This window comes from Trichoderma citrinoviride (assembly GCF_003025115.1).
Source record: "Trichoderma citrinoviride strain TUCIM 6016 unplaced genomic scaffold BBK36scaffold_16, whole genome shotgun sequence".
Lineage (NCBI taxonomy): Eukaryota > Fungi > Ascomycota > Sordariomycetes > Hypocreales > Hypocreaceae > Trichoderma > Trichoderma citrinoviride.
Window position 1 is genome coordinate 546,265 of NW_020194724.1, and position 26,177 is coordinate 572,441.

The following is a 26,177-nucleotide window of genomic DNA, read 5'->3' on the forward strand; positions in this document are numbered from 1 at the left end:
GACAGTGTTCCGTCCGTGACACACTGCAGTTAGAGGGGAGGACCCTAGATTTGGGCGTTCCGATAACGGTGGTTGGCCGAGGCGCGAAGCATGTTAGTGTACGGATGATGGGTGGCAGGCAGATGAAGTTTGGAGATTATGATCAACAAGTCGTACAATGACAGCAACATATACCACTTTGTCTTACATCCAGTAAGTAGAAGATACAACAGATTTGAGACTCGGCCTCAGTCCAATTCACCGGTCGGACTTCATCATCCTCTACCACTGATAACATGAACTCGTGATCCTCCATCCGTACAGTACACCATCATCATCTTGGTTCTCCAACTGATAACGATAGGCGGTCCTCCCCTCAACCCCTCCACCTGTGATTGGCCCCCCCTGGTCAGCCCTCCAGCGCATCAGCCGCCCCCCGCATAATCAGGGCCAGCCCAGCGTGCCATCCATTAGATAAAATCAAGAGCATTTCCATGCACGATCATCCATTACGTGCATCTCAGACTCCAACTGAATATCATTCTAGAAAGAGAAGGATCTCAGCTGCGCCGGAGATCTTTTGATTTTCAGTGCTATTTTCTTGTCTCTTCTTGGCCTGCCCCTCCTCTTCTGCCTCCCGTCATCTTTGTTGAACTGCGGGGTGTCTGTCTGTCGAATTCCAATTTCATCATCGGTCTTGGTTTTCCTTGGTAACGACAGCCTTGGCATGACTCGTTAGAATCTCCAGCTTCGTCTCCCCAGCTTCAACCTTACAGCATCCGTGTCACCTACATATCGTCCCCTCTCGAACCGAATAAGCATCTCCAGCAACTCGGACGAACAGCAGATTTACCACCACCGCCGTCATGTCCAAACAAGACATCACCCCAGCCTCCCTCGAGACCTTCCTCGAGCACGACACCAAGGTCAAGCTCGCCGGCCTCGACGTCGACGGCATCCTCCGCGGCAAGCTCGTCTCCAAGAAGAAGTTCCTCTCCATCGCCTCCGCCGGCTTCGGCTTCTGCTCCGTCATCTTCGGCTGGGACATGCACGACCAGACGTACATGCGCGAGCTCAAAATCTCAAACGCCGCCAACGGATACCGCGATCTGCTCGCCATCCCGGACCTCTCCAGCTTCCGCAGGATCCCCTGGGAGGACAACGTCCCCTTCTTCCTCATTACCTTCCACGACCCGGACACGAAGCTGCCCGTTTGCGCTTGTCCGCGCGGGCTGTTGAGAACGCAGCTCGACCGTCTGCGCGCCAAAGGCTACGGCGCAATGGCTGGTGGTGAGACAACACTCTCATTCCCTCAAAGAAATCTCCTAGGAACCATATGTTAAGACCATCACCATGACTCCTCTAGCCGAATACGAATTCTACACCTTCCAGACCCCCGACAAGTCCTCATCCCCCGCCGCCTTCCTCCAGAACAACCCGCCGCACCAGCTGCCGTCGTTGACCGAGGGCATGTTTGGCTACTCCCTCACGAGGCCCGTCCACAACAAGGAGTATTTCTACGAGATATTTGACACCTGCTCCGCCTTCTCCTGCGATATCGAGGGCTGGCACACCGAGTCCGGGCCCGGTGTCTTCGAGGCCGCCCTCGAGTTTGGCGAAGTCGCCCAGATGGCCGACCGCGCCAGCCTGTTCAAGTACGTCGTCAAGAGCGTCGGCGCAAAGCATCGCATCACGCCCTGCTTCATGGCCAAGCCCAGACAGGGGCTGCCCGGAAACAGCGGCCATATGCACGTGTCCATCGTCGACGAGAGCGGCAAGAACCTGCTGGCCAGAGACACGGTGGATGAGAATGCGCCCTGGAAGGACGTGGCCGGGCTGTCAGACCTGGGACGCCATTTCCTCGCCGGCGTCCTCGAGGGCCTCCCCGATATCATGCCCCTCCTCGCGCCCACCATCAACTCGTACAAGCGCCTGGTCGAAAACTTTTGGGCCCCCGTGACCGTCTCCTGGGGCCTCGAGCACCGCGCCGCGTCCATCCGCATCATCGCGCCGCCCACGTCCAAGGCCTCGGCCACGCGCTTCGAGATCCGGGTGCCCGGCGCCGACTCCAACCCCCACTACGTGCTCGCCGCCGTCCTGGGCTGCGGTTGGCGCGGAGTTGAGAAGAAGCTCGAAATTCCGTGCCCGCCGCTGGCCATGGGCGAGAACGTCGGCGGCGCCTCCGACCAGGGGGCGCGGCTAGCCAGGAACCTGAGGGAGGCCACGGCGCGGTTCATGGCCAAGGACAGCATCGCGAGGGAGGTGCTGGGCGATGATTTTGTCGACCATTTCGGGGGCACCCGCGAGAATGAGATTCGGCTGTTTGACGAAGCCGTGACAGACTGGTATGTATCACTGAAAAAAAGAAAGCCCGTCGAGTTTTCTTGTTTGTAAACGTCTTTGATTTTGAAAACTAATTGTATGTAATTCCAGGGAAATGAAGCGGTATATCGAGGCTGTGTAGGAACAAGCTGGAAAGGCGCACAAGGTATATGACAGTTATTGCGTAGATGCTCATGACGATGAATATCCAAAGAGCCATAGATACCAGCGAGATGAGACTGCTCTGTCTAAACTTTTTTTTCTCCCCTTCCTCCTTTTTTCTCCTTTTCCCTTCTGTTTTTGTGGTAATGGGTATCTGTAGTTGAATGGGTGGCATTGTGCTGGCGCGCTTCTGTTTATGTGGTTTCTGCTTTTTTTCGGTTGGTTCTTGGCAAGAATTGTTGAAGAAATGCAAAGATGGGGTATATCAACATTGTCGAGAAAATCCTTCCCCCGTTCGAGTTCACTGCGAGTTTTCCGTCTTTGTCCCGGTCCCCTTGCTAACTGGTCTCCGAGCGGATATAAATGTTCTGTGTCGTTCAAGCGTTAGTCGATATATGGTCAATCCAGGCAATTTGTCAGGGCAAGTCGAGATGATATTGTACATACGCTTTGATGCAGCTCCTCATCAACGGGTCTTCATACTCCTGCATCACCCTCGCCAGCAACTCGCGCGTCTTGGCTTCCTCCCAGCCAGCAAGCCCAAACATCCTTAGCGTCCAATGGTTGCAGCCTTGACGATCAGAAGACACAATTGTCAGCACTCATCATAGGCAGATTGAACATAAAGGGGATCAAATCAAAGCTCACCCGTGTCCAGCATCTTGTGCAGAATCTCGCCCTTCTTCTTCGTCAGCGGATCCCTCGCCCAATTCCGCACCGGCAGCCAGTCCGACCTCTCGCGCACGTTTTCCGCGCCTAGCTCAAACAGCCAAGGGCGCACTTTGGGCGTTGGATCAAAGTCAATGCCCAGATCGGCCGCAATCTCGGCAAAGACGGCGCCATACTCGATCGTTGCCGCGCCCACTGCCGCACGGGGCTTCTGGCCTAGGGCCCCCTCACCGGCGTCGGCGTCCGGGTCCGTGTCCGAGGAGTCGGCCAGCGGGTCCGGATCGACGCCGAAGAAGAGCGGCGTGACCTCGGCAAACTCGAGTTGGCCGCCGGGCTTGAGGTGCTCAAAGGCCTGGACGATGAGGCGCTTCCAATCCCTGATGCCACCGCCAACGAGATTTCGCAGGTGAATAAAGTCGTACAGCCGCGGAGGCCAGTCGTCAGCGGCATCGGCAATCTCGAAGGTCAGGTTGGGCGGCACCTCCTTGGGCAGGTTGGCGCTGCTCAGCTCGATGCCCAGCACGTCGACCAGCGGGTTGCTCTGCGCCATCTCCATGGCCCAGTGCCCACCGCCGCAGCCCACGTCGAGAATGTGGAAGCGCGGGCTCTCGGGCGTCAGCTGGTCCAGCGGCAGCTTGGTAAAGGTCAGGCCGCCCAGGCATAGCGTGAACAGTTCGTGCTGGTAGCCCTGGCGCGAGTTTTCGCAGGGGTCGTTGGGTGTCACCATGCGGCCCGAGCCGTGATAGATGTGGCCGTACTCGTGGATCGGCGGCAGGGCGTCCTCCGAGGCGGACGAGTAGTTGGAGTTGGAGTCGCTGGCCGTGGCGTCTGCATCGTCTTCGTCTTCTGCTTCATCCTCTGCATCATCTTCTACCTCGTCTTCTGCTTCGTGTGCCTCTGCGTCTCCAATTTCTGCCCCCGAGTGCGTCCTCTCATCGCTTTCCTGGCTGCTGGTAGTAGAGTCACGGCCATTTGTTCCTTGCTCTTCTTCCTCTCTATGTGACTCGCTCTCCCGAAGGGCAGCGTCGCCTGCTGGCGACATACCTTCCACCGCCATAATGGAGTAATATCGCCAAAGTGGTGGCCTTCTCTCCCTCAACAAACCTCGAAGCCCAACTCCTACTCTGAGACGCAGCACACAATTCTAGCTTGACTCGAAGCCGTGTCTTCCAGGCCTCTGGTATACCGACTGTTGCTTCTTTTCAATTAAAAGCGCAGCATGAGTCTGTCAATTGGAGTCGTATCGGTGTGGAGCGCGGGAGGCGTCACTTCCCGCCCTAATTTAGACAAAACCTGGAGCCGCAACCCGCGTAACACTCGTTCATTTGCCGCTGGAGATTTTCCCCTGAAGCTAGACGTTCTGGAGCAGTGCTAGAAAATAGAGACGAAGAACGGAAGACGAGATAAAGGACGCCCGCCACGTGGCACAGATGATATTGCGACTCCAGCCCGTCAGGTAATGTGACGGATGTGATTAGTAGTTGTGTGACCCGTTGGGAGCAATATATTGTTCTTGTTGGTGAGATGAGATCCGGTGGCCAACCCTGTCTGTTTTCCCTTCTCTTTTCCCTCTTTCACGCAACTGAATTTGGAGGATAAAATGAAGCGTCCGGCACTAATCTCCACCTGGGCCTCGGTAGCGGCAGGACAGGGCTAAGAATAGAATGTGATGGATGGGGTCCAATCCTGGATGCTGTGGTGAGCAGCCGCGAGATTGATGTAGGATTGAATCGGCAAGACTAACAGGAAAGAGGAAAGCGAACAAGTCGAGATGGGCCAATGGCCGGAAATGCCAAGGAGGTTATCGCGGGACTGCTTTGAAGCGAGATGCGAAAGTCGGGGAAACGGAAGACGATGATGACGAGGAAGAAGACGAGAGTGGTGATGATGTTGCAGCGAAGATGATGCTGCCGATGATGTCGATAGTGACTGTAGCAATACAGGCAACTCAGTACCTTAGACGTGCGTAAGGGACAGACGGCAAGAAATCAGAGAAGGACAAACTGCAGAGAAAGGAAGAAGCACAAGTGAGAAATGCTCGAAGAGGGTAAGGTAGATGGTGAAGAGAGCAATAGAGGTACCTATGACGATGGAGAGATTGAGAAATACTCCGTCAAAACGAGCCCGTACCTTCCTTGGGTAACGACGAACGCTCAATCCTGAGCTCAAGATTCCGGCCGACAGGGGCAGGTGCAACCAGCTCGACATTGACAGCCCGTTCCTGCCCGCAGTTCTCGCCCTCACATGACCAGAACCACCTCTTGAAGATGCACCGACTGATCGAACCTTCAACCTCACGAACCTCATCATCTTGCCTTCCTGTCCTCAACCCCTTCTTTCATCTATTCCAGTTCTTCTTTCAGCGTTTCCTCTTCTCGTTCCTCCTCCTCCTCATCATGCCATCTCCTCTCGATGCAATCCATGACCAACCAGCAACATCCACTGCCCACATGCAAAATCGCCGAATCCTACCCTATCAGGCCGTTCCTTGCCTGAGGTGTCAATGAACAAACATCGACTCCATCTCGCTGCATCGTCACTCTGATCCGACTCTAATCCTTCGTGCCGTGCTCCATAAAATCTGTCACGCTGTCTGTCGCATTTAGACAGCCCGTCAATTGCCAACAGCAAAGAATTCATCCCAATCCTGTTCGTCATGCGGGCCAAGACAAAACCAGGCAGAAACACCACTTACGTGCGTCTACTTGGACATAACACCAACGCCAATGCATCCCGACATCTGATCAATATACGGCATTCCTTCCGCCAACTCTAGTCCGTGCTTCCATATGTACTGTTTGTCAAATTGTCAGAGCGGCCCGATACAAGACAGAGACACTGCAGATACCGTCGCATCTTGAACCGCAAACGACTCAGAGACATGCATGTAGTATCAACCAACGACAGAGTCCCATGCATCGTTGCAAAGCTCAAGAGACCAATCACCCCACCAAGCAGCGTTTGATCCATGAACACGTCTCCTCTCTTCTCGGCTCCCTCTCTCTCCGATTGATCCATCCGTACACACTTCGCGACATCAATTGCATTGTACCGCATGTCAGACGCACGCATTGCAGCCGCAGTCACTCAATCAGGGGCCATGGATTGCACCCACTCCTACATGCATACGCAATCATCCGTGTCGTTATCGACCTTGAGTGTAACGCTGAACATTTCCTTCACATTCCTCACGCTTCTCTGTGCCAGCGGTGGTATTAACCATCTGCCGTCCGCCATCTGTCGTCTGCCGTCTGTCGTTTCTACTCCGTATCTGCCTGTCATCTCTGCTGCAACAGCCCTCGAGAAACAGACTCAGTTCGCTCCCGCTTCGGGTCTTCATGATGCCCGTCAGGATTCCAGTCCCGCATCTCCACAATCTTCATGCGAGGCATCATCACGACAGAGACAACCCGCTTACCACTTCCCTCAATCAAGCAGCTCCAAAAGACAAGTGCTATGCACATAAGACGGCACACGCTCCAATCCAACCACACAGAAGCTTACGAGCGAGAATAAAAGATGAGATGCTACCACATACTTACGTACATGCAGTCATTGCTTCGGTATATTTCGAGACTCAGTGAATCAACTTCCACCAAGTCCGCCGTCAAAACTGAGATTGCTGCGTGAAAATCAAGCTGTCAGTGCTCTACTCAAGTCGAAACGACCCGAATCCGACAGCATGCAACCCACTGCTTCTTTGACATTCTCTTGATCTCACGCTCGCTCACTCTCACGTTACAGCACCAACAAAGGAGACAATAGAGGCACAAGCGATCTGGCCGCCCTTTCGAAACAACAAGTGTTGCAGTAAATTATTACCTCCCTGCATTAAGCCCCTAAACGCCGATGCTATGACGTATCGTAATAGAGCAAAAGAATCTTAAGCCTCCGCCAATGTCGCCCACTGCAGTTTGCACCGCCAAAAGATATCCGAACCGAAAAGAAGGAAATGAAGAAAAAGTGGAAAAGAATGGAAAAATGAGATAAACAAAGTAAGAAGAAGGAACCAAATTAGGTTCATGAGAAAGGGGACCTTCAGCCACTCATAAGGCATCCTCTGGCTGGGTTAAATTCCACCCTTTCGTCTCTCGTCACTTCTCTTCTCTTGCCTATCCCAGGTACAATGTGCCAAACTATTCTAGACACTCATTGGTTAAGGAAATGTCGTCCGCAAAGGCAGAATCCAACGATGCGGGATGAAAAGACACCATGTTCGCCCAAGCACAATGCAAATTGGCACATCGAGCCTCCCATGTAAACACACGGCCTCCTCCTATGAGGCTGAATGCGATGAAGGCCTTTTCGTCAGTCCGGATCTGTTGCTGCATCATTCTCTCCCTGTCTCGCTTGGCTCAAATCCGTTGGTGGAATTTGCCAACCCTTGAGCTTGCGGGATTGGTCTAGGTCATCAAAGTATAGTCGTGTATCATTGTCATGTATTAATGGAGGTGGACACCAAGAATCTTGGTAAAGTAAGGTAGAATCACTGTCGCCGCCTCAAGAGTTGCTTCTTCTGTTCTTGGGACGGCCACCACGCACGTCCTGCTCCTCATCCGGAACGTACTCTTCGGGGTGGAAATCGGGATTGCCATAGTGCGCTCGGTTCCAGACACTGTTCTTGAAAGTGGTGCTCGTCGTCGTTTGGTACGGGGGCTCCCGGGTGTTGATGCGTTTGGACTCCTCGTAGTCGAGCTGCACGGGGCTGAAGCGTATGCGATATCCCGGGGAGGTCGGTTGTGGTACCGGGGCCAGCGGGGGGAGATGGCTGCTGCTGCTGCTGCTTCTTGTAACAGTCGGCATGGTTGGGCTGGGTGTCATCGAGGTGCTCGAGTTGATTGGGCTAGCCGACACAACGGGAGGGGGAGGAAGCGAAGCGGGTGGTGACTGTTGATGCTGCTGCTGCGGTGGCACCTGAGACGGCAGTGACTCGGCATACTGCGGCATCCAGGGGCCGGGCTGCTGTGATGGCACAAAGGGGTCGCCAACAGGACTGGCCGCAGCGGGAGGTGACGTCAAAGGGCCCAAGTCGCCCATCGAGCCCAGCGCGTTCATGCCGAAGCCCGGCAGCATGGAGAGGACGTCCATGCCGCCTCCTCCAAAGCTTGGTGGATTGCTGTGGATGGCAATATTGTTGGTGAAGTTGACGCGGTTGACCTGCAAATCAACGGGGCCAGACGGGGCGGCAACGGACACGGGGACGACAGATGGCGCGGGAACCTGGACAGGCGGCGCTCGGTAGAGGATATCGTAGTGGTCGGGCCGGTATAGCAGATAGAGCGTGGGCCCGAGGGCGGCCGGGTCCTGCTGGTTGGCCTCTTCCGGGAAGCGGTAGCGGTTAACTTGGCTCCCCGGGCTGCGGTCGAGGTATGCGATCTCCAGGACGAAGTCGATGGGCTTGAGCAGCAGGTTGGCAAGGCCGACGATGCCCAAATGTTCAATCTCGCGGTTGACAATGTCGATTGCCTGGGCGCAGTACGATGCAATGCCTCCAAAATCGGCGGCAAAATCGTCGTAGATGGCTGCGTTCGCCTTGAGGTAGGTGGCCGCCAGGATGCGAAAGTAGTATATGATGTTCGCCTCGATGCCGCTGTCATTGAATCGTTGCAGCAGAATGACGCGGGCCAGGCCGGGGTTTGCGACGTTGAGGGCAATGTCGCGCAACAAGTTGTGGGCCTCTTCGGCGAAGTCTTCATGGTATTCGTAGTGGCCGATGGTGGAGATCATATGGCCGAGGCTCATGAGACGGGCCACCTCGCCCTCGATCTGGGCCTGATCACCGAGGTCGATGAGCTTTTCGTAGTAGGCAAAGGCGATGGCTGCAAACCCGGGCATCCATCGTTAGCTTTCGGGCATCTGCCGTGAAGAGTCTCAGGAAAGACTTACCGCGCCATCCGCAATTTCCATCGCCCTTGATTTGGCGATAGTGGGAGTACGTCTGGGGGAGAGCCTGCGGCGGGGAAGAAGCTGGTCAGCATTCGATGATGTGCATCTTGTGAACCTCTTCCAATCCATCTCGTTGCTCTCCTAGCCCAACATTCCCCGTCCCTTTTCTTCGCTCGATTCCATCGCCCATTCAACCATTCACATGCAGACGGATCGGAGAGAGGGGAAACGAACAATAGTCTTCTCGACATAAACGGGGTCGGCTTTGGCATATTCCTGGGTAATGGCATCGCTCGGGATCTTTTCGCCGACAAACGGGCCCTATTGAAGCGAAGGAGAGCGAAAAATGTCAGCAGAGACCTTGACTCCGTTGCGCAGTTTAGCATCGGGGAAGCGGGGAGAGAAGAAATGAAGCGCCTGTCGTTGCAACAACAAGAGCATGGAGAAAAAACCACTCTGTGGCAAGAGCGGGGAGGGCATGGCCATGATTCCACTGTTTCATGACTTCTGGCCAGCTTCTAGAAGTACGAGAGCTTACCTCGAGTCCCGGCTGGAATCGCTCAGCCGCAGCCTGCTGGGCGGCCATGTCGTGCAGACCCGAATCCTGATCCTCCATCTTGATGATGGGGCTTGCGGTTCGATCGAGGCGATGCCGGTGTTGCAGAACCGAGTGCGAGGAAGACGCAGGGCTGTAGGAATAGAGGACAGGCTCATCAATTACTGCTGAAGAGCCAGCTCCAGGTGCCGCCGCTGAGCCAACTCCGGCTCCAGCCAGTCCAGCAAATCCAGCAAATCCAGCTCCAGCTCCGGGACCAACTCCAGAGCCAAGCCCAGCAGCTCCGGCTCCTGTTCCAGCTCCAGCAGCTCCTGCTGAAGGCCCTCCGCCGGTGGAGAACAAAAAGTCGAGGCTGTGGCCGGCGCCTATGCCATACGAGAAGGGAGCAAAGGACGAAGCGGAGTAAGGTGTTGGTTGAGGCTGGAACATTGCCTCCGGAATGGGCAGCCGGAACCACGCTGATAGTTGTCGAGGATCAAGAGAGGAAAAAGAGAGAGGGAGGGTGTGAGCGGGCGAAAGAAATGGCGAGATCAGGAACTTGAATCTGTCGGAAGCTTGCACTCGGCTGGTTTAGTCGCGGCGCCGACACAGTGGGTAGCGACAGCTGTAGCGGAATTTCGGCAGCCCTGGAGCAGCCGAGAGAGGACGGAACTCAGTGAGTGATGAGCGCTGGACCGATTGGGGGAGAGCAGTTGAGGCGCACGTCTAAGAAGACTCAAGACGACTAATGACGGAGGAAGACAGAAAGGAGAGGAGAGAAAAAGGAATGGACGGAGAGGCTGCAGAGGAGAAAAGTTCGACACCACCACCAAGCTTCTTTCTTTCACTCTCTCTTTGTTTCTGCCTGCTCTTCGGTGTCTGATCTCTCTGTTATTATTAGTATGTCTTTGCCGTCTCCCCAGTCAGTTAGCGGCGGTAGCAGCGGTTATTAGTGGTGATGAGGGTGCAGCGACACTTGGTCAAGTGCAAGCCGGGGCAAGGGGCCAAGCATGTACTGTACGCATGTAGGTACTTCGCAGATGCTCTAAGGCAGGTCTCGGTACAAGGGCAACTGGGTGCATGTACGTGTCCAGGTGAAGAGCCCCAGTCTGGAGAAAAGAAGCCGCAGCACCACACTGCTGGAGAGAAGAACTTGAAGGGTTCTGGGCGTCTCGGGGCCTGTGCAAGCTGCACAAAGCTGATGATGTGATGCGAGGTATCGGGTGCTTGTAATGCTTGTACCGGGAGTCGAGTGGTGCGCTGGCGGATGGTGGGCCGCGCAGCGAAGGGCGGTGTTTGGGGGCCCTGCTAGCGCTCTGGCTCTGGCTGGACGGCTACAGGCTGCTCTGGGGCTGCCCTGGGGGCGGGTTCAGCAGGTTCCAGGCCGGCAGATTAGCGAGAGTGAGTGTCGGCCGGGTCGTTTTTGCAAGGGAGCGAGTGAGATTGTTGGCGATTGACGGCGTCGGTGGTGGACGGATGAACGAGAACGAAGGAGACGAAGTGGTGATCAAGGTGGAATGAAGCAAGAGAAATTGCAATGATAAGATAAAGAGATAGACGATAAGTCGAGGATGTATGTGGAAGGAAGGAGGAAAGGGTAGAGATGTGAGAGAGAAGAGGAAGGGGCGGAAGAAGAAGAAAAGGCAGGAAAGAGTGACGCTCGCTCAACACAGAGCGGGGAAAGAACCTCGACTGAGCTCAAGGCTTAACCGGAAGAGGACTCTTTTTCTTTGTCCAGCCTTGCCTTATTCTTCTCTTGTGGCTTTTCTTTCAGTCTCGAGTCTCTGCTCTGATGTTTGGCGGTGTTTTCGATTAACTGATACGTGCTGTCGATACTGTAAAAGAGGGGCGTGCCAATGAATCTCGAGATGTCAAAAGAGTGATATCTGGAGTCTGGAATGGGCTCTTTGCCGTCAAAGTCAATCAGCGAATTCGATTTGCACGCGCTTCGACACTTGGGGGCCCAAGGCTGGCGGAAAACGGAATATTATTGAGATTATTTATCTCTTCCAGAAGATGCATAAAGTCGGATGATCAGCGATTGCCGGCTTACAAGCAGAACTTACTGTAGGATTTGCAGCCGACGGGTTGCGACGTGGAAGCGCGATGCCCCTGGCCTTGGAACAGCAGCTGGGAGATGTTCCCACAAGCCGAGAAGCATGATGATCCATGTGCCTTACAGAGTCACAGCTGCTACAAGTACTGGCCCTTGTCTGTCCATGACCGCGGAAAGGGTCGCAAAAGACTTGTCGGGGGTCACGTACGATATAGGACTTGGAGCGAGGAACAGAGAGACTCAAGACAAGGCAAGGACAGCATGCAGAGTTGGGGCACAAGTGCGTACACGAGGTCATGCATGTACGGCCGGGTGCCCTACGGACGGCATCGAGGGTGACGGCAAACAAATTCTAGGATTACACGCAGCTTATCAACCGTTGCAAAACACAGGCACAGCACAGCTGGTCGAGAGACGCGGCCCGGGCTCATTGGTGCGCGTCAGGGCTGCAGGAACAGACAGGCAATCAGGGCGGGACCATCACCAGCAGAGCAGTCTTGACTCGTGGAGCATCTCAGCGCGTAGAACGAGCCCTTTTTTTCTTGGCTTCCGGGGTTGTGCTGGCGAGGGCGATCTGGTCCGGAGTGGACAAGGTGAAGAGGGCTTCAAGGGGGACCGCTGCCAAAAGGACGGTGAGAACCTCCACTAGAAAAGGGCATGGCATTGGAACGGAGCTTCAGTTGAGCCAGGGCCGAGGCTCTGCGCACATCTGTCGAACGGGCATTATTAACGACTGGACAAACAAAGTCACAGACAGAACGAAGAAACCTGAGCCAATTGCCCTGCCAGGCTGCGGGCCCTGCATTTCCGCTCGGGTTCGACTCCGTAGTGCCGCGGCAGCCATGCAGGGCTTGGCCCAGGCAAAGATGCAGAGTCTGTGTGACGAGGCTGCGACGTTGAGCCTAGGCCTATCTTTGCTTGCAGGGACAAGGTCTGTTTACCGTCGCAGCTGCTTAAGCTCCGACGTTTAAACGAACTTGGAGGGCTCTGGTGTGTCAATTGAGTGGTGAAAATGGGAAAGAGACTGGAGCTTGAACGTCCAGAGAGTTGAGACTGAGAATCGACGGAACTTGCTGATGTCAAAGTGCAAGGACGAAAAGGAGGGGGAAGCGGCATGACGCAGACGCAGATGCAGTCAACAAGCACGGACAGATACAGAATGCCGTATTATTTGCCTTATACCTACCTTAGGTGGTTTACTGCGTAGGTACGAAGGCATATTGCATGACGGGCACTGGTGCATGCCGTATCTTGGATTTCCAAGCGGTAACACGCCAAGCTCCAAGACGACAAGCTGATCATTGCCTGGACTTGTGCCTAATGGATAGTACTCGTACCTGGCATGTATTGCATTAGTCTGGTCCTGCAGGTAGAACCATGACGGCGCACTGCACGAGCAAGGAGCGTGGACATGTAAGTGCTGTGAGCTGGCAGGTGGATGACTGGTATGTATCACGGACAGTTGTACTTTGGGAGAAAGAGAACCAGAGAGAAAGGATATGAACTTACTGGGTACATTCAAGCATGATCAATTGTTCTACGTTTCCCAGGATCGTCGACATTTTTGGGGCCCGTTTGCCATTGTCCCAAAGTCTGGGATATGCGCGAAACAGGGCCGAAGGGCGAATGCAACCAAAGGCACGGTTAGCCGCAGATAATCGAAGCCGGGGCGGGAAGACGATGAAAATTGAAAGAGACCATGGTTGGTTGATTTACAAATCAAAGGGAAAGCCATGCTCCGGAGGAGCCACTCGTGGCAATGCCGGTCACGACCAGGATCTGCGAAGCCTGGCCGGCCGTGATTGATGGAAGGACGGGAATCCATCATGTTTTCAACTTGTTTTTCTAGTGATGCTAACGTGGTTTAGGTTGGTGATGCACAGCGCTCGGTATTTGATACCATCCAGGCATAGTAGGGGAGAACTTTTCGACCTAGAGCCAACGTTCTGTGCGGAATGACATGCACGACTGGTCTGGTAGGTCGGCAGAGGATGATGACCTTGGAGGTGCTGCATGCATGGATGTTGTGTACGGGCGTTAATGTACGTTGGTGAAGGCGCCGAAGCAGACTTGGGAATCCTTGGTAGATGCCTGTAGTCGGCATTCGACCCAATATCGACGGTGAATCTCCTCAATGCACAAGCTGCTATTGACAATAGCCTCAGTCTACTACATGATAAGTGGAAACGACAAAGGCATTTCTTCGACAGGCCTGCCCTTGTGCCTGAATCGCTGCTGCACGGACTCTCAGCATGTCCTTGCTCTCCCGTGCTCGTACCGACCCGCGCGGCCCCGGCCCAGCTAGCAGAGGGCGCCGTCGTCCGGTACTTGGAATTGCTCTATGGAGAGGTCAGCTTGTATGCGGTCAGCCTTTGCAATAGAAGAAGCATGAGATGGGCCAGGCTGGACTGCCGGAGTGCCAGGGGCCGGTACATGCCCTCTGACCTCTGTTGCATGCAAATGCTCACTCGAGTCGAGCTCCAGCCAAAGGTGCCTTGCAGCAGCCCCCTACAAGGCATCGGGAGCCGATTCATGCTCTGTCCTCTCCACTCCACGCCACAATTCATGTTACTTCTCCTCTCTCTCCTCCCGCCTCCCAACCGTCCGTTACCATTGACCGGGATCTCCAGAGGCAAACAATTGCCGACCAACTGCATAGTACATAGGCTATGAACAAGCACCTTTTAAGTTCGCCGAATAATTCAGTTCCACCGCTCTGCGTCTGTTAGTGCCGCCGCTTGCGCCGGTTCAATGCTGAGCTCTGGCTCATGTTGTTGGTGCTCCGTAGATTCATCACATCACCGAACGTGCCCTCTCCCCGAGGCGATACCTGGCTGGTACCCGCTCCAATGCGCCTTGACGCCCGCTTGCCCCAGCAAACTGATGTGCTCAGCGCTTCTACGGCGCCTCGTCTCCCCGGTCAGCGCCCTGAGTATGAGTATCAACTGAGTCACTAGGGCCCGCCAACGGTGCATGTGCATGGCATGTCCAGGACATGCATTCTCTCGCTGCTAAGCCCTGCTGCCGTTGGATTTCCCTTCCTCTGACCACCAGCTCGGTCGAAGTACTCCGTATATGTAACCATGAGCATTGCTGGATGGGGAGACATCAAGGGTGTCGTCACGTAACCCGAATGCTCGGGCCAATGGGGGTCAAGTAGCTCCCGCTGCCGATCTCTGTTTGCTTTTTCTTGCTTCTATCTATCTATTCCCTGGCTGAAAGATATTACAAGTTGAAGCACTCACGGTATCAGATACTACGACGGGTCCCTTCTCGGCCACTAAAATAGAGGCGCGGGTGGCGTCGGCAGTCATCGATGGCTTCATGTGAAGTATCCGAACCTAGTATGTATTGCGGGCAGTCTGTGTTACAGTAAATCTGCTTGTCTGCGTCTGTCAATACAACCTCGGATTAACAACGCCAATATTACTACTACAAGTAACTCAAAGCACATGCGTCATCGAAAGAAAGCAAAGTTTGTCTGCAATAAATAGATTCTGCACTCCAATATGCATCTAATGCTAGCCTCTCCTCCGCATAGCCAAGCAGTCGGATGCTTACAGATGCTCTGACCTGGACACTTTGTCCCTCATATTGAACCGCAGACAGAGTCATCATCGCGTAGCCTGCCGATTGGCCGTCTCTGCGGCCCTTCTGAGACATGCTGAGCCATCGTCAGCCGTTGCTGGTCTGCTGGTATCCGATGCACTTGTAAGCGCACTACTGCTGCGTGTGAGCACATGGTGGCTCGTTGCATTTACCATATCGATGACATTGGGCCGATGGGAACGGACAGCGAGCTCCGGAACATGCACGTATATGTGCACGCTACGGCATGTATGTTAGTGTCACCGGAAGATGGCATTCGTACGGTAGACGGGCAACGTCAGTACCTTAGGTACTCCGAGCAGCACATGCGTGTAAGTGGAAGAACGTGCCGCATGTACTGCTTGCAGGTTAAATCCAATATAGCATTTCTAGCGGAGAGAAGTATTTCAAAGACTTTGTCTCTGCAATCCACCGTCATATGAGACAATTGTTTGTTACATGGACTACTTACCTCAAACCCAGCTGTGTAAGTACACGTAGTCTGATATCCTCATGCATCAAGTGATGCGCCGCTTCAACACCATGCACATTCACACCAACATCCATCGTAACGCCCCGCCAATACTTGCCGTTCTCAAGCTGCCTATGAGACATCTTTCCCAGGTTCCCTCTGTATGCAATACTTTCCGGTGGGACCCTACAAGAAACTCTACTCTCGGCCACTTCCATGAATTGGCCCGGATTCCACGATCTATATCGGAGTTGGTGTGTCCTTTTTACATGCCTGAGGCAGGATCCTGTGCCTTGATTACCTATAGTACTAGTAGTAGCTACGGATACTCCGTTAATGATTGCAACATGGTACATCATCAGGGTATATGGCTGTACCAAAGTTGCAAGCATTGGAACGCACAGATTGGTGGAAGTCAGTCCAGCAGAGCATTTAATTCCATGCTCTTGTGCCAGGTTGAATCGATGCCTCTCTTGATCCAGCTTTTTGTGCTCATGTATGGTCTCTTCTACTCTCTTCATTCGTACAAATTGGTATGCCCACGTCGTCCAGACCAACGCTGGGGCCTACAAATTAATTACCATCATCATCATCATCGTGGTTTATCAACAGCTAATAGTACAAAGTGGTAGCACACAAAATTACACAATCACCCTCACAACACTCGAGCCGCCCTGAGTGCTACCTTCACACCAGCATCTGATACCTGTGACGCTTCTTCAGCTCCTGCACATACGCATCCGCAATGCTACCAAACACCCCTGTAGCGATTGCAAGGCAAACAATGGATCCGCGGTAGAAAGAAAACACGAAAACCATGTTCCCCACCACCTGTGGCCTGTCCAGGCGCATCTATGTACGCGTAGGTGCCCCGAGTGACCGTCGAACGCAGTCCTGTGCGAGTGCCATGAGAGCCTGTAGAACTTTTCCCGCTGCTTGTGTTGCCCGTGTGAGTACTTGTATAATATATACGATAAACGTATCCATGTCTGTATACCATGCCCAGACCTGTATGCCCGGTAGTACCGTAATACCGCAGCCAGCGCTCCTTTCGCTGTATATCCATCCGATGTTATCTGGCGGCCCTCTACTGCAAAGTGCGTGCAGAACCACCAAGACAAAGCAGTCCACTCACTCACTGCCTGTAGATGCGTCAGGTGATGGATAGCATCTCCATAGTATCAGTTTCTGATCCCTCGCAATCACCAAGATCCATGAGCAGTGTCTGCTCTCACGATACATAGCAGCTCGGGCGGTTCTGTTCCAATCACCGCGCCAAGCGGCTGCTGCTCGCACGCACATGCCTGTCCATACATACGCAGTGCTACTACAACCACTGTCTAGACAAGAGCTGAATGACAAGGACAGTTTCGATGCCATTCGATGGGCTGCAATTGTTCCGTCGGCTTGCCTTTTCGTACGTGCCGCGAGCGCGAGTATTTCCGTCCGATCCCCTCCCCTCCCTCCAGATACCGTCGCCGCGGTGCGTATCATGTGCGTATCTACGGAGTACGGAGTACATCCTCATGCACGTCGGTCAAATAACGCACGTCCAAACAAGCATGAGGAGCAAGGTAGAGCCGGACCGTAATGACACTCTGCGGAGGACCCCCAACGCTGACTTCACGCTTTCATGAGCTTCTGGGATGGACCTTGCTTTTGCTTGCGCAGAGCTCATCCGCTGTCAACGTCCTGCGTACAAGGCACTCCTGGACCAATTGCAGATGCGCTGTTCCATGCCACTCTCAGGGTTTCATTTTGCATCGATTGGCTGCTTGTGTTACCGGTGCATTGTATCGTATTACGAGCCACTGCCGTGACACTCTCAAAGCATGTTTCCGCTCCTGAGGTAGGTAGTGGTGCTGATGCATGTTTGCCTCGTACAAGGACTCGCAGACAGACCATGGAATCCCTGCCATTAATCGAGGATGGTCCGATCCGGGAAGTTGAAGCTCATTCCGCGCCTCCGTTCAGCCCCCAATTGCTGTTGCTTGCAGTGTGCAACACGCGCTGTCGAGACATGCAGTTGAGGGCAACGTACTTGAACAATACTGTATTCGAACTGTATTACATGTACTTTCATCTACTTCGGCAGTTGTGCAAGTTGAGTCTCGCTCAAAGCAATGAATAAGCAGAAGCAGGCCATTCTAGAAGACGAAAATAGGGTCAGGCCGTCAGGTGGCCCCCCATGAGAGTAAAGTCAGATATATTGCATCCCGCCAGGCTAGAATAACATCTCAGGCTAGTACGGATAGTGGTAAATCACATCGCTATGACCCCCCTCTTTCATCATCCATGTAACGATCAAGAGACGTCTCCCGCAGGCGAATCATTCGGCTCCGCTGGGCTGGGGTTTCACACAGCATACCTACCTCACATGCAGCTGATGCCTGTGCTGCGATTCAATGTCCCCTTTTTGTTCTTGGTATGTGATAGCACATGTGCTTCGTGATCAAGCGTAATCTCTTCAGCGCAAGGCGTCCTGGAGAGTGGCACAAGATGAGACACACGGACTTGGATTCCCGTTTATGTAGGGCGATGGAGTCCCGGACTTGGGGGGCATGCCATTCGCTGCCTTTGCAGTGATGCAGAGACACTTGTTAGAGTCTTGAGTTGCTGGCAGAGTACAAAATATTATTAGCACATCGAGTGACAGTGCCGAGATTGCAATGGATTGATCCAGTCCCTCAATCGGCGGCTCTTGCTGGGCAGACGGGATGTACTTATCAGGAGGTGAGCTTCTTGTTCCCTTGATACAGCTCTTACATAACACACGACTGAACGACAACGCGTTTCTTTGGAGCAGCAACTAATCATAAATGAGAGTAATTAGGCAGTTCAAAGATGAAATAATGAATCCATCAATGCCATGTTATGCATCACACATGCAAACCATCAGTGTGGTGGCACAGCAGCATGTCCCTCCTCGTGCCAGGTCCGGATTTCTTTGTCCTACCCTACATTTCACTATTTTTTCTTCGAAATCTGCCGTACCCCCCGTCCTACAAGTATTACACGACAACACCACCATGTATGATGCAGAACACGCAGATGCTCGTAACGGCTCCGCGTGTACTACGTACGAGGTCTCCAGGGTAAGTAGGCACCACCATACAGGTATAGACTGGGTCTGTCAAGATACCGCAGCCAGTTCAAACCCCTGCCCGAACACCCTGGTCGGTACATATGCAGTGGTGACTACTTTGGCCTCCTACCTCGTACAAGACAGCATGTATGTGCTTCGTGCCTCGGGCTCCATTCCCCCTAGGGCCCCCAGAAGCAAAAGCAAAGCAAAAGCAATGCATTGGAAACAACCGTCTCCATCATCTCATCCCCCCTTCGAATCAGACAGCAGCCATCGGACTTCCTTCTCCGCATCCCTGGCGCAACATCTCCAGTTATCCGTCAGATGGCCAGCCATGCGTGTAGACGTCTTATTGCATGCTCATGCTCCATAGAGTGCACCTGGGCACATACTACATACCAGCAGTCATGGGCAGCAAGCAGCCCACCCCCTTACCTTGAATCAACTGCAGGAATCGCGTGAGGAAAAGAGTGTTTCCGCGGGCTGCTTTCCCCAATTCGAAGCAAGAGATCCCTGTCTGACTTCCCAGCTGCGCGGTGTTACACTCCAGCCTTTCCTTCTTGTATGTTCCTCCCTTTGCTCATTATATTTCATACGTATTCATATTTTTGTCGATGCTGTTGTTGTGCGGCATTACACCGTGTTGTTTATTACGCAAAGGCCGGCATTTGTTTGTGCGGTGGCATGCTCAAGTAGAATTCAACAGAGTATTACGGCGCGTTATCTGAATTCGAGTTCTTCTTCGGCGTTTTATAAGCCGAGACCTGAAATACACGTATAGCTCGTCCACACCCATCTGAGAGACTTCGAGCACGATCTGGGCAGTCTTATAGCTTCCTTGAGCAGGTCATGCCAATACCGGCACTAAACAGTACTGTACATGCTCTCCGCCGCACCCTTTCTTCAACCATAATGTCAACTACGTAAAGCATACACAGCAGCACAGTGGCCGATTCATCTCTCGGTCCTACAACTACAAGCCGTCAAATCCCGAAATCGGGCTCAGTAATACCAAGGGTCACCCCGTATACATCACCTTCGTTACGAAGTAAAATCATCTATCCATTCATAATGCCTCTGGCCTGTATCCGTAGGCGCTGAGACATGCCTCGAGCCACTCGGATGCCCACCCGCGTCCCTTGAATGTCTCTGTATACCAGGATAAGTGCATACTACCCAGGTAGTATCACCTCGTCCAGCACAATGGCTGCCATGTCTGTGTGTAGCTGTACTCGTATGTACGCAAGTGGACTCCCCTTTCACCAAGTCTTGATAAGCGTCATCACACCCACCCCAGCTCGCCGCCTCTCTACTATCACACCGTGATAGTATTAGTATCCCTCGCCAAGCCCTGGGAGACCTTCCGTGAAAGTGATGATCACCCGGTAGGAAAATGTCCGATACGGAGACAGAATCATGCTGGTGGAGTATGTGAATATATCATATTTCTCTGTTTTTTTCTGTCTGAGTGCTTCGTCGTGATAGTTGCAGCAGCCTTAACAAAGATACCCTTCGCCCTAATTACCCCGGACCCATGCTTCAGTAAGGAAAACGAACAAAAGGAAAAGGAAACGCACAGCGTAATCACAGAAAGGTCGTCAATACAGACTTCCCTTTGCCGCCCCTGTAATGCTGGCGTCCCTGCCGTGACCCAGCCTTGGCGAGCGCGGTCAGGGCCTGGACATCCAGGTCCGGCACTCCATCCTCATACGACGAGTGCTCGTTCCTGTAGCCCTCACCGTCTCTGAAAATGGCCGCAAAGAGTTCATTAATCGACGACGTTAGCCCTTCCAACGCCTGGATCCGACCGAGGTCGGCATCCGATGTGATCTCCAGAATGCCGGCCTGCTGGTCGACCGATCCTTTAATCTTGCCGTCGATGATGAGGAAGCTGAGAATGTCCTGCACCTCAGGTTCTGATATCCGCAGCTGGCTGGCGATCCACGAGAGCTTCATCCGCGTGTATGGCGCAATGAGTTTGAGCACGCCCTTTGTCCGCATGTTGCGCGTCACCTCGTCAATGTTCTCGGCGATGAAGGGATCTGCCAGCATGTCGCTGTTGTTTCGCAGCGCCTGTTCGTACGCGTGTACGTCGTTCCGCTGGTAGGCATCGACGAGCTCGGTCATGGCAGAGATGCGAGGATCCGTCTTGTAGGGCTTCGTCTCCTGCGAATCGAACGGGTTGATGTTGGACTTGGTCAGCATCGTCGTGAGCAGCAGATACTTGAGGACCTGAATACGCTGCAGCGATCCAGCCTCGTCGTAGTTGCGGAACGACTCGAAAAAGTCACTCTGGGCCTCCTTCCAGTTCTCCTCGCTCATGTGCATCTTGCCGCCGCACTCGCGGATGATGCCCATGATACGCGGATGCGGCACCGCCGATTTAACCTTGAGCGCCCGGTTGTAGAGAGTCTTGAGCTGCTTGTTGTTCCTAGTTTCAGCCAGCATCTGAATCTCCAGTGCGTAGATCTCGAGGGCGTACGTTCCCTTGCCGGGGTCATCCGTACCGTCCTCGCGCTGACAGGCCCGATGCAGCTCCCTGAGCTTCTTGGAGACAGCTGCGTACTCCTTGCGGTCCAGCAGGAGCTTGGCCAGCTTGATGTTCGTCTTGAGCCATAGCCGCTCGTTATTCGTGCTTTGGAAACTCTGAAGGGTCAGCGAGTAGAACTTCTCCATGCTGTGGACGGCCGCTGATTCGTCGGCGCCCTTTTCGATGTAGTCGAGCATGTTGTTGATGGACTTTTCCGAGTAGTTCCTCGTCACAGCTGACTTGACGTATGTGAGCAGCTCGGCGAAGTGATCCGCGGCCTACCATTGTCAGTACCTGGACCATGCGAACTGAATGGTACGAGCGAAAGGCAATCGCATCGATCCTCATTGCTTACATCGTCGTACTTCCCCAGTTTGAACTCCAGCTTAATCGCCTGCTTCAAGCCCTTGAAACCCCATTCCCCCTTCTCCAGCTCCAGCGGCGGTATCCCCAGGAATTCGGCAATCGCCTCCTCGGGGTCGCTCAGCTTCAGCTGCTTCGCATTGTAGTACTTGTTCTCGATGTCCACGTCGCCCGCCTCCTCTTCGTCATCCTCTTCGTACTCGAAGTCGTATCTGCAGGAAAGGCGTCAGCGCGCGAACTCTCAGGCAGCAGCAGCTCTCAGCTCAAATCTCAGAGGCAGCACCGACTGTTCTTCGTCCGACTCCTGCATAAAGTCCTCGTCATCGGACATCTTGGCTCGGCTTTGTGCGAAAAACAGTGCTAAGAGTGAAGATGCAGATGGTCAAATGGAGGCGCTGGAGAGACGAGGGGTCGATGGATTCGTGGGTTTACGTGTGATGTTCGTTCGTTGTTTGTTTGTTCGCAGTGCTGCAACTCGAGATGGTGGAGCTGTGTGGTGTCGAGGTGACAGCTCGCGGGGCTTATCGATAAGGACTTGCGTAATACTGCGTGTACCTACGCTTCAACCTTATTCGTCCTGAATGATTGAGAGATGTGTACCAACCAATGTCAACTATGATTATTCCAAGAAAGGAACATTAAATGATCATATCATCAATTCAATGGTATTATTATTACAGTCGAAAGAAAGTCCCAAAGATCCAACCAACGCCTTGATGCTATGCCAGTCCCTCTCTCATACCATCTATCCCCGTTTGCCTCTCACGTCCTGCGCTTCCTTCCGATTCTCTTCTTCTTTATACAAGTCTAGTCTTCTAAAGGTTCATGATCTAAAGCTCTGGGCAGTGCCAGGGCGAATTCTAACAGCAAAAATGGCCACCATCACCCCAAACCCAAGCGCCGTCGTCGCAATATACGGCAAGCCCATCCACATTCCACCAAGCTCCATGCCACGGCTCAGAAGCCATCCCATGACCGGCGAGCCAAGGAATCCCGTGAGTGTCTCCATGGTGGACATGGTGGTGTTTAGAGTGGCAATGGTATGAGGTTCAACGACTGCATTGAGCAGTGCTCGGCAGAGAGAAGTGACGCCCCACCCGAGGTTGGAGATAACCATGGAGCAGATGAACAGCCACGGCACGTCGGCCAGGGCGGTGAGGATGCTTCCCATGATGAAGACGATAATGGAGGCGCGAGCCAGAAAAAGATCTCGGCTGATGGGGCCATAGCCAAATCTCTTGGTTAAAATGGTGGATGATATCGGCAACACCACTAGCAAGGTAAAGACAGCCGTTAGGCTACTGACTGTGTTGACATAGGTTGCCTGTTGTTTGAGTGTCAGTAATGATCTTATTTCGAAAGGTGAAGATGGGCTTCTCGTACCGTTGACCACTCCCAGTTGAAGCGGCGCGTCATGTACTGCAAAATGTCGAGAACAAAGGCCAATCGGATGAGATAAAACGGCCCATACGCCAGCAGCAGCAGCACAACGGTCTTGGAGGTGAAGATGAAGCGCCACACGTGGGACACATCATTCTTGGTGGAGAGCCACGCACGGCGCGCCAGTTCCTTCACACCAGGCATCTTTCTCGGCTCCTCCTCGAACTCGCTGTCAGTGGGGGGAGAAAGGGTGTCGTGGTGGCCGAGGCGCTTCTTGTCAGCTTCTTGGCGAAGCTTCAACGTCTCTGGAATGAGAGCCGACGACAGAATGCCCACGGCCAGCACGCCGCAGCCGACCCATGCGGCAAGCCAAGGATCAATGCTGAGAAGCCATCCGGCGAGGGGATTGATGGCGACGGAGATGAGAAGGTTCATGGCGTAGATGCGGTAGAAGACGCTGGTTCTCTCAGCGACAGGGACGACGTCAGCAACGATGGTCCAGAGCATGGCAACCACCATCTGGCCACCGCCACCGATGAGATAGAAGACATTGCCGTAGAGAATGCTCCAGATAGAGAACGTATCGGGTAAGAGCACTGGGCAAGTGATCAGCGACGAGTAGTTGAAGAAATAGACGCACGCCAGGGAACCTACAAACAATCATTGTCCAAGCTTGCTGGAGGGAGGCCCCAAAGAGAGCGAGGAAGATGACGAGACGGCGACCATACTTGTCGGCAACGACACCGAAGGAGATCTGGACAAAAATGGCTGTTTGTGATATGGTCAGCACGACATTGTCCTGTGAAAGCAATCCTATCAAGGGGGCTTACGAAACATCATCTCCAGGGACATGGACCAGGACCGCACCATGGCCAGCCTCTTCTGAACCTCCGTCTCCTTGCAGCGATTGTCATGAGCGCCCGGCACAGCCAAAGCGTGGTCCGGGTGATAGTTCCGACAGATGATGTCCTCCATTATCTGCTCCATGGCCGGCGTGAGGATGAACTGGCTGGCCTCGATAATGAAGAGAAACAGCATGCACATTCCCAGCACGAAGCGGCGGAACGACCTGGACGGCACGACAACATCACCTGCCAGAGGTGAGGTTTGTAGCAGCGCCGTGGTCTCGTCGGCTTCATAGTCGTCATATCGATCGAGGCGATGGTGACGGTGATTGGCCTCGATATCAGTGCCCCTACCGGAGGGCTCGGCGTCTGCGGCCTCGGTGCCGTCGTACCGTGTCATGGCTGGCTATGGCCCCAAAAGCTTGTGTTGTGTCGTGCTGCGTCCGATCTGGATGAAGGTGATGGTAGCGATGGGATACAATGATTTAAACCTGAAGGAGTGCAGTTCCATGGCCATCCCCCATCTTGAAGGTGACGACATCAGATGCAACACCACGTCGCCTGCGTACGAAACAAGGACCAAACAGCCGCGATTTCAAGTCCAATTTCACATTCACACCCCGGAGAACCTCTGAGATAAGGTTCGGAGACGCCAACCGGTAGTCCCAGGAACTTTTTACGGTGGGGTACAGTATCCGGAGACGCGCAAGCAGTCATCGTGTCCATCGTATCGGATTCCATCACGACGGTGATGGCTTCAGCGGGGTGGGGGTCATTTCCCCTATATCGTGCTGTGCTTGTCCTGGAGAATAGATACTGTATTCGATGCTGCCAGAGACCCAAGCAACGCGATGATAGACGAGAGAGCACCCAGGCATTGGTCAAATACCATGCTCGAAACCATGATAGTAAAAGCCCATCCGATGGCAATTTGACAAGCTTTTGATTCCATCGCCAATGATTCCCGTTCGTTCGCCTAGTCAAACCCAATTCCAGGTTGCTGACGGCCTATCACCGAACTGGTCAATCGATCGATGCTCGAGCCAATGGCTGAGGTACCCGCGCTGACGAGGTTGCCCGACGCTATAGACAGAGTTTTAGAAGATCGACCTGTAGCATTTTGCGCAGGAATGGAATGCCGTCATGGCACCACTGAGTGTCGTCATGGCGAAGCTCTTGAAGGCCGAGATTAGCAAACGCTGAGGTTGTTGGCGAACAACGACAGTTGAAATCTCGAGGTTGGAGTTTCAAGGTTCGTTCGGTTCACAGGGCCGCAGTGGGCCCAATCGTCCTCGGGAGCCTCCAACTCTTCTCAGCGGCTCTAGCGGTTCCTGGGACGCCTAAAGTGCCTGTAACTGACTCGGGCGCCACTCCGTAAGCGACCCCGCCATCGGCTTGACCTCTCTCCACCGGTACTTGTGCTGACTGGTGTCACCTTTTGCCCTCTTCACCAACAGCCTCTTTCACGTGCCGATTGCGTATCGCCATGTCGTTTACCGATGCGAAAGTGCTTTCAGTAGCGCCACTTGTAGGTCTCTCCATTATGCGCTGCTTGTATGCCCCCTTGGGGAAGAGGAGAACGTCCCGTTGCTGATTCCCATTTGTCTGCAGGCCAACGAGGACTCGCGATGGGTGTCCCTGAATAGGTATGCGAGCAGGCCCCTATCAACCCCTTTCGGTTGCGTGTCCGATCTACTACTTCGCCGCACTCGTTTTTCGTACTCATCCGTCAATCTCTCAGCATCACGTACAAAGACCCCAAGGGCATCGAGCGAACCTGGGAATCGGCCGAACGACGCACTCGCCCCTCCACCGCAGACGTTGATGGCGTCGGTATCGTCGCCATCCTCGACAAGCCCACGGGCAAGGAGATCATCCTGCAGAAGCAGTACCGGCCGCCGCTTGACAAGGTCGTGATCGAGGTCCCCGCCGGACTCATCGACGAGGGCGAAACCCCTGAGCAGGCTGCCGTGCGCGAGCTCAAGGAGGAGACGGGCTACGTCGGTGTTGTGTCGGAGACAACCCCCATCATGTACAACGACCCAGGATTTTGCAGCACGAATCTGCGCATGGTACATGTCACGATCGATATGGATCTGCCGGAGAACCAGGACCTGAAGCCAGAGCTGGAAGAGAACGAGTTCATCGAAGTCTTCACCGTGCCGTTGGCGAACCTATGGGAGGAATGCAAGAGATTGGAGGCGGAAGGATATGCGATTGATGCACGAGTAGGCACGTTTGCCGAGGGTATCCTGCTGGCCCAGAGATTAAAGCTATAATGACCATGGAACCGGATAGACGGATG

General features: G+C 53.8%; 1 protein-coding gene across 1 annotated transcript; it reads left to right on the plus strand.

Annotated features, from left to right (window-relative positions):
* Positions 1-845: 845 nt before the first annotated feature.
* Positions 846-26,151, plus strand: BBK36DRAFT_1128992 (glutamine synthetase/guanido kinase; the record flags this gene model as incomplete). The annotated part of the gene is made up of 4 exons (XM_024891694.1): positions 846-1,269; positions 1,346-2,324; positions 25,390-25,518; positions 25,614-26,151. 4 exons carry the CDS (start codon positions 846-848, stop codon positions 26,149-26,151), a joined length of 2,070 nt encoding a protein of 689 aa, XP_024746011.1.
* Between the last annotated feature and the right edge of the window lie 26 nt (positions 26,152-26,177).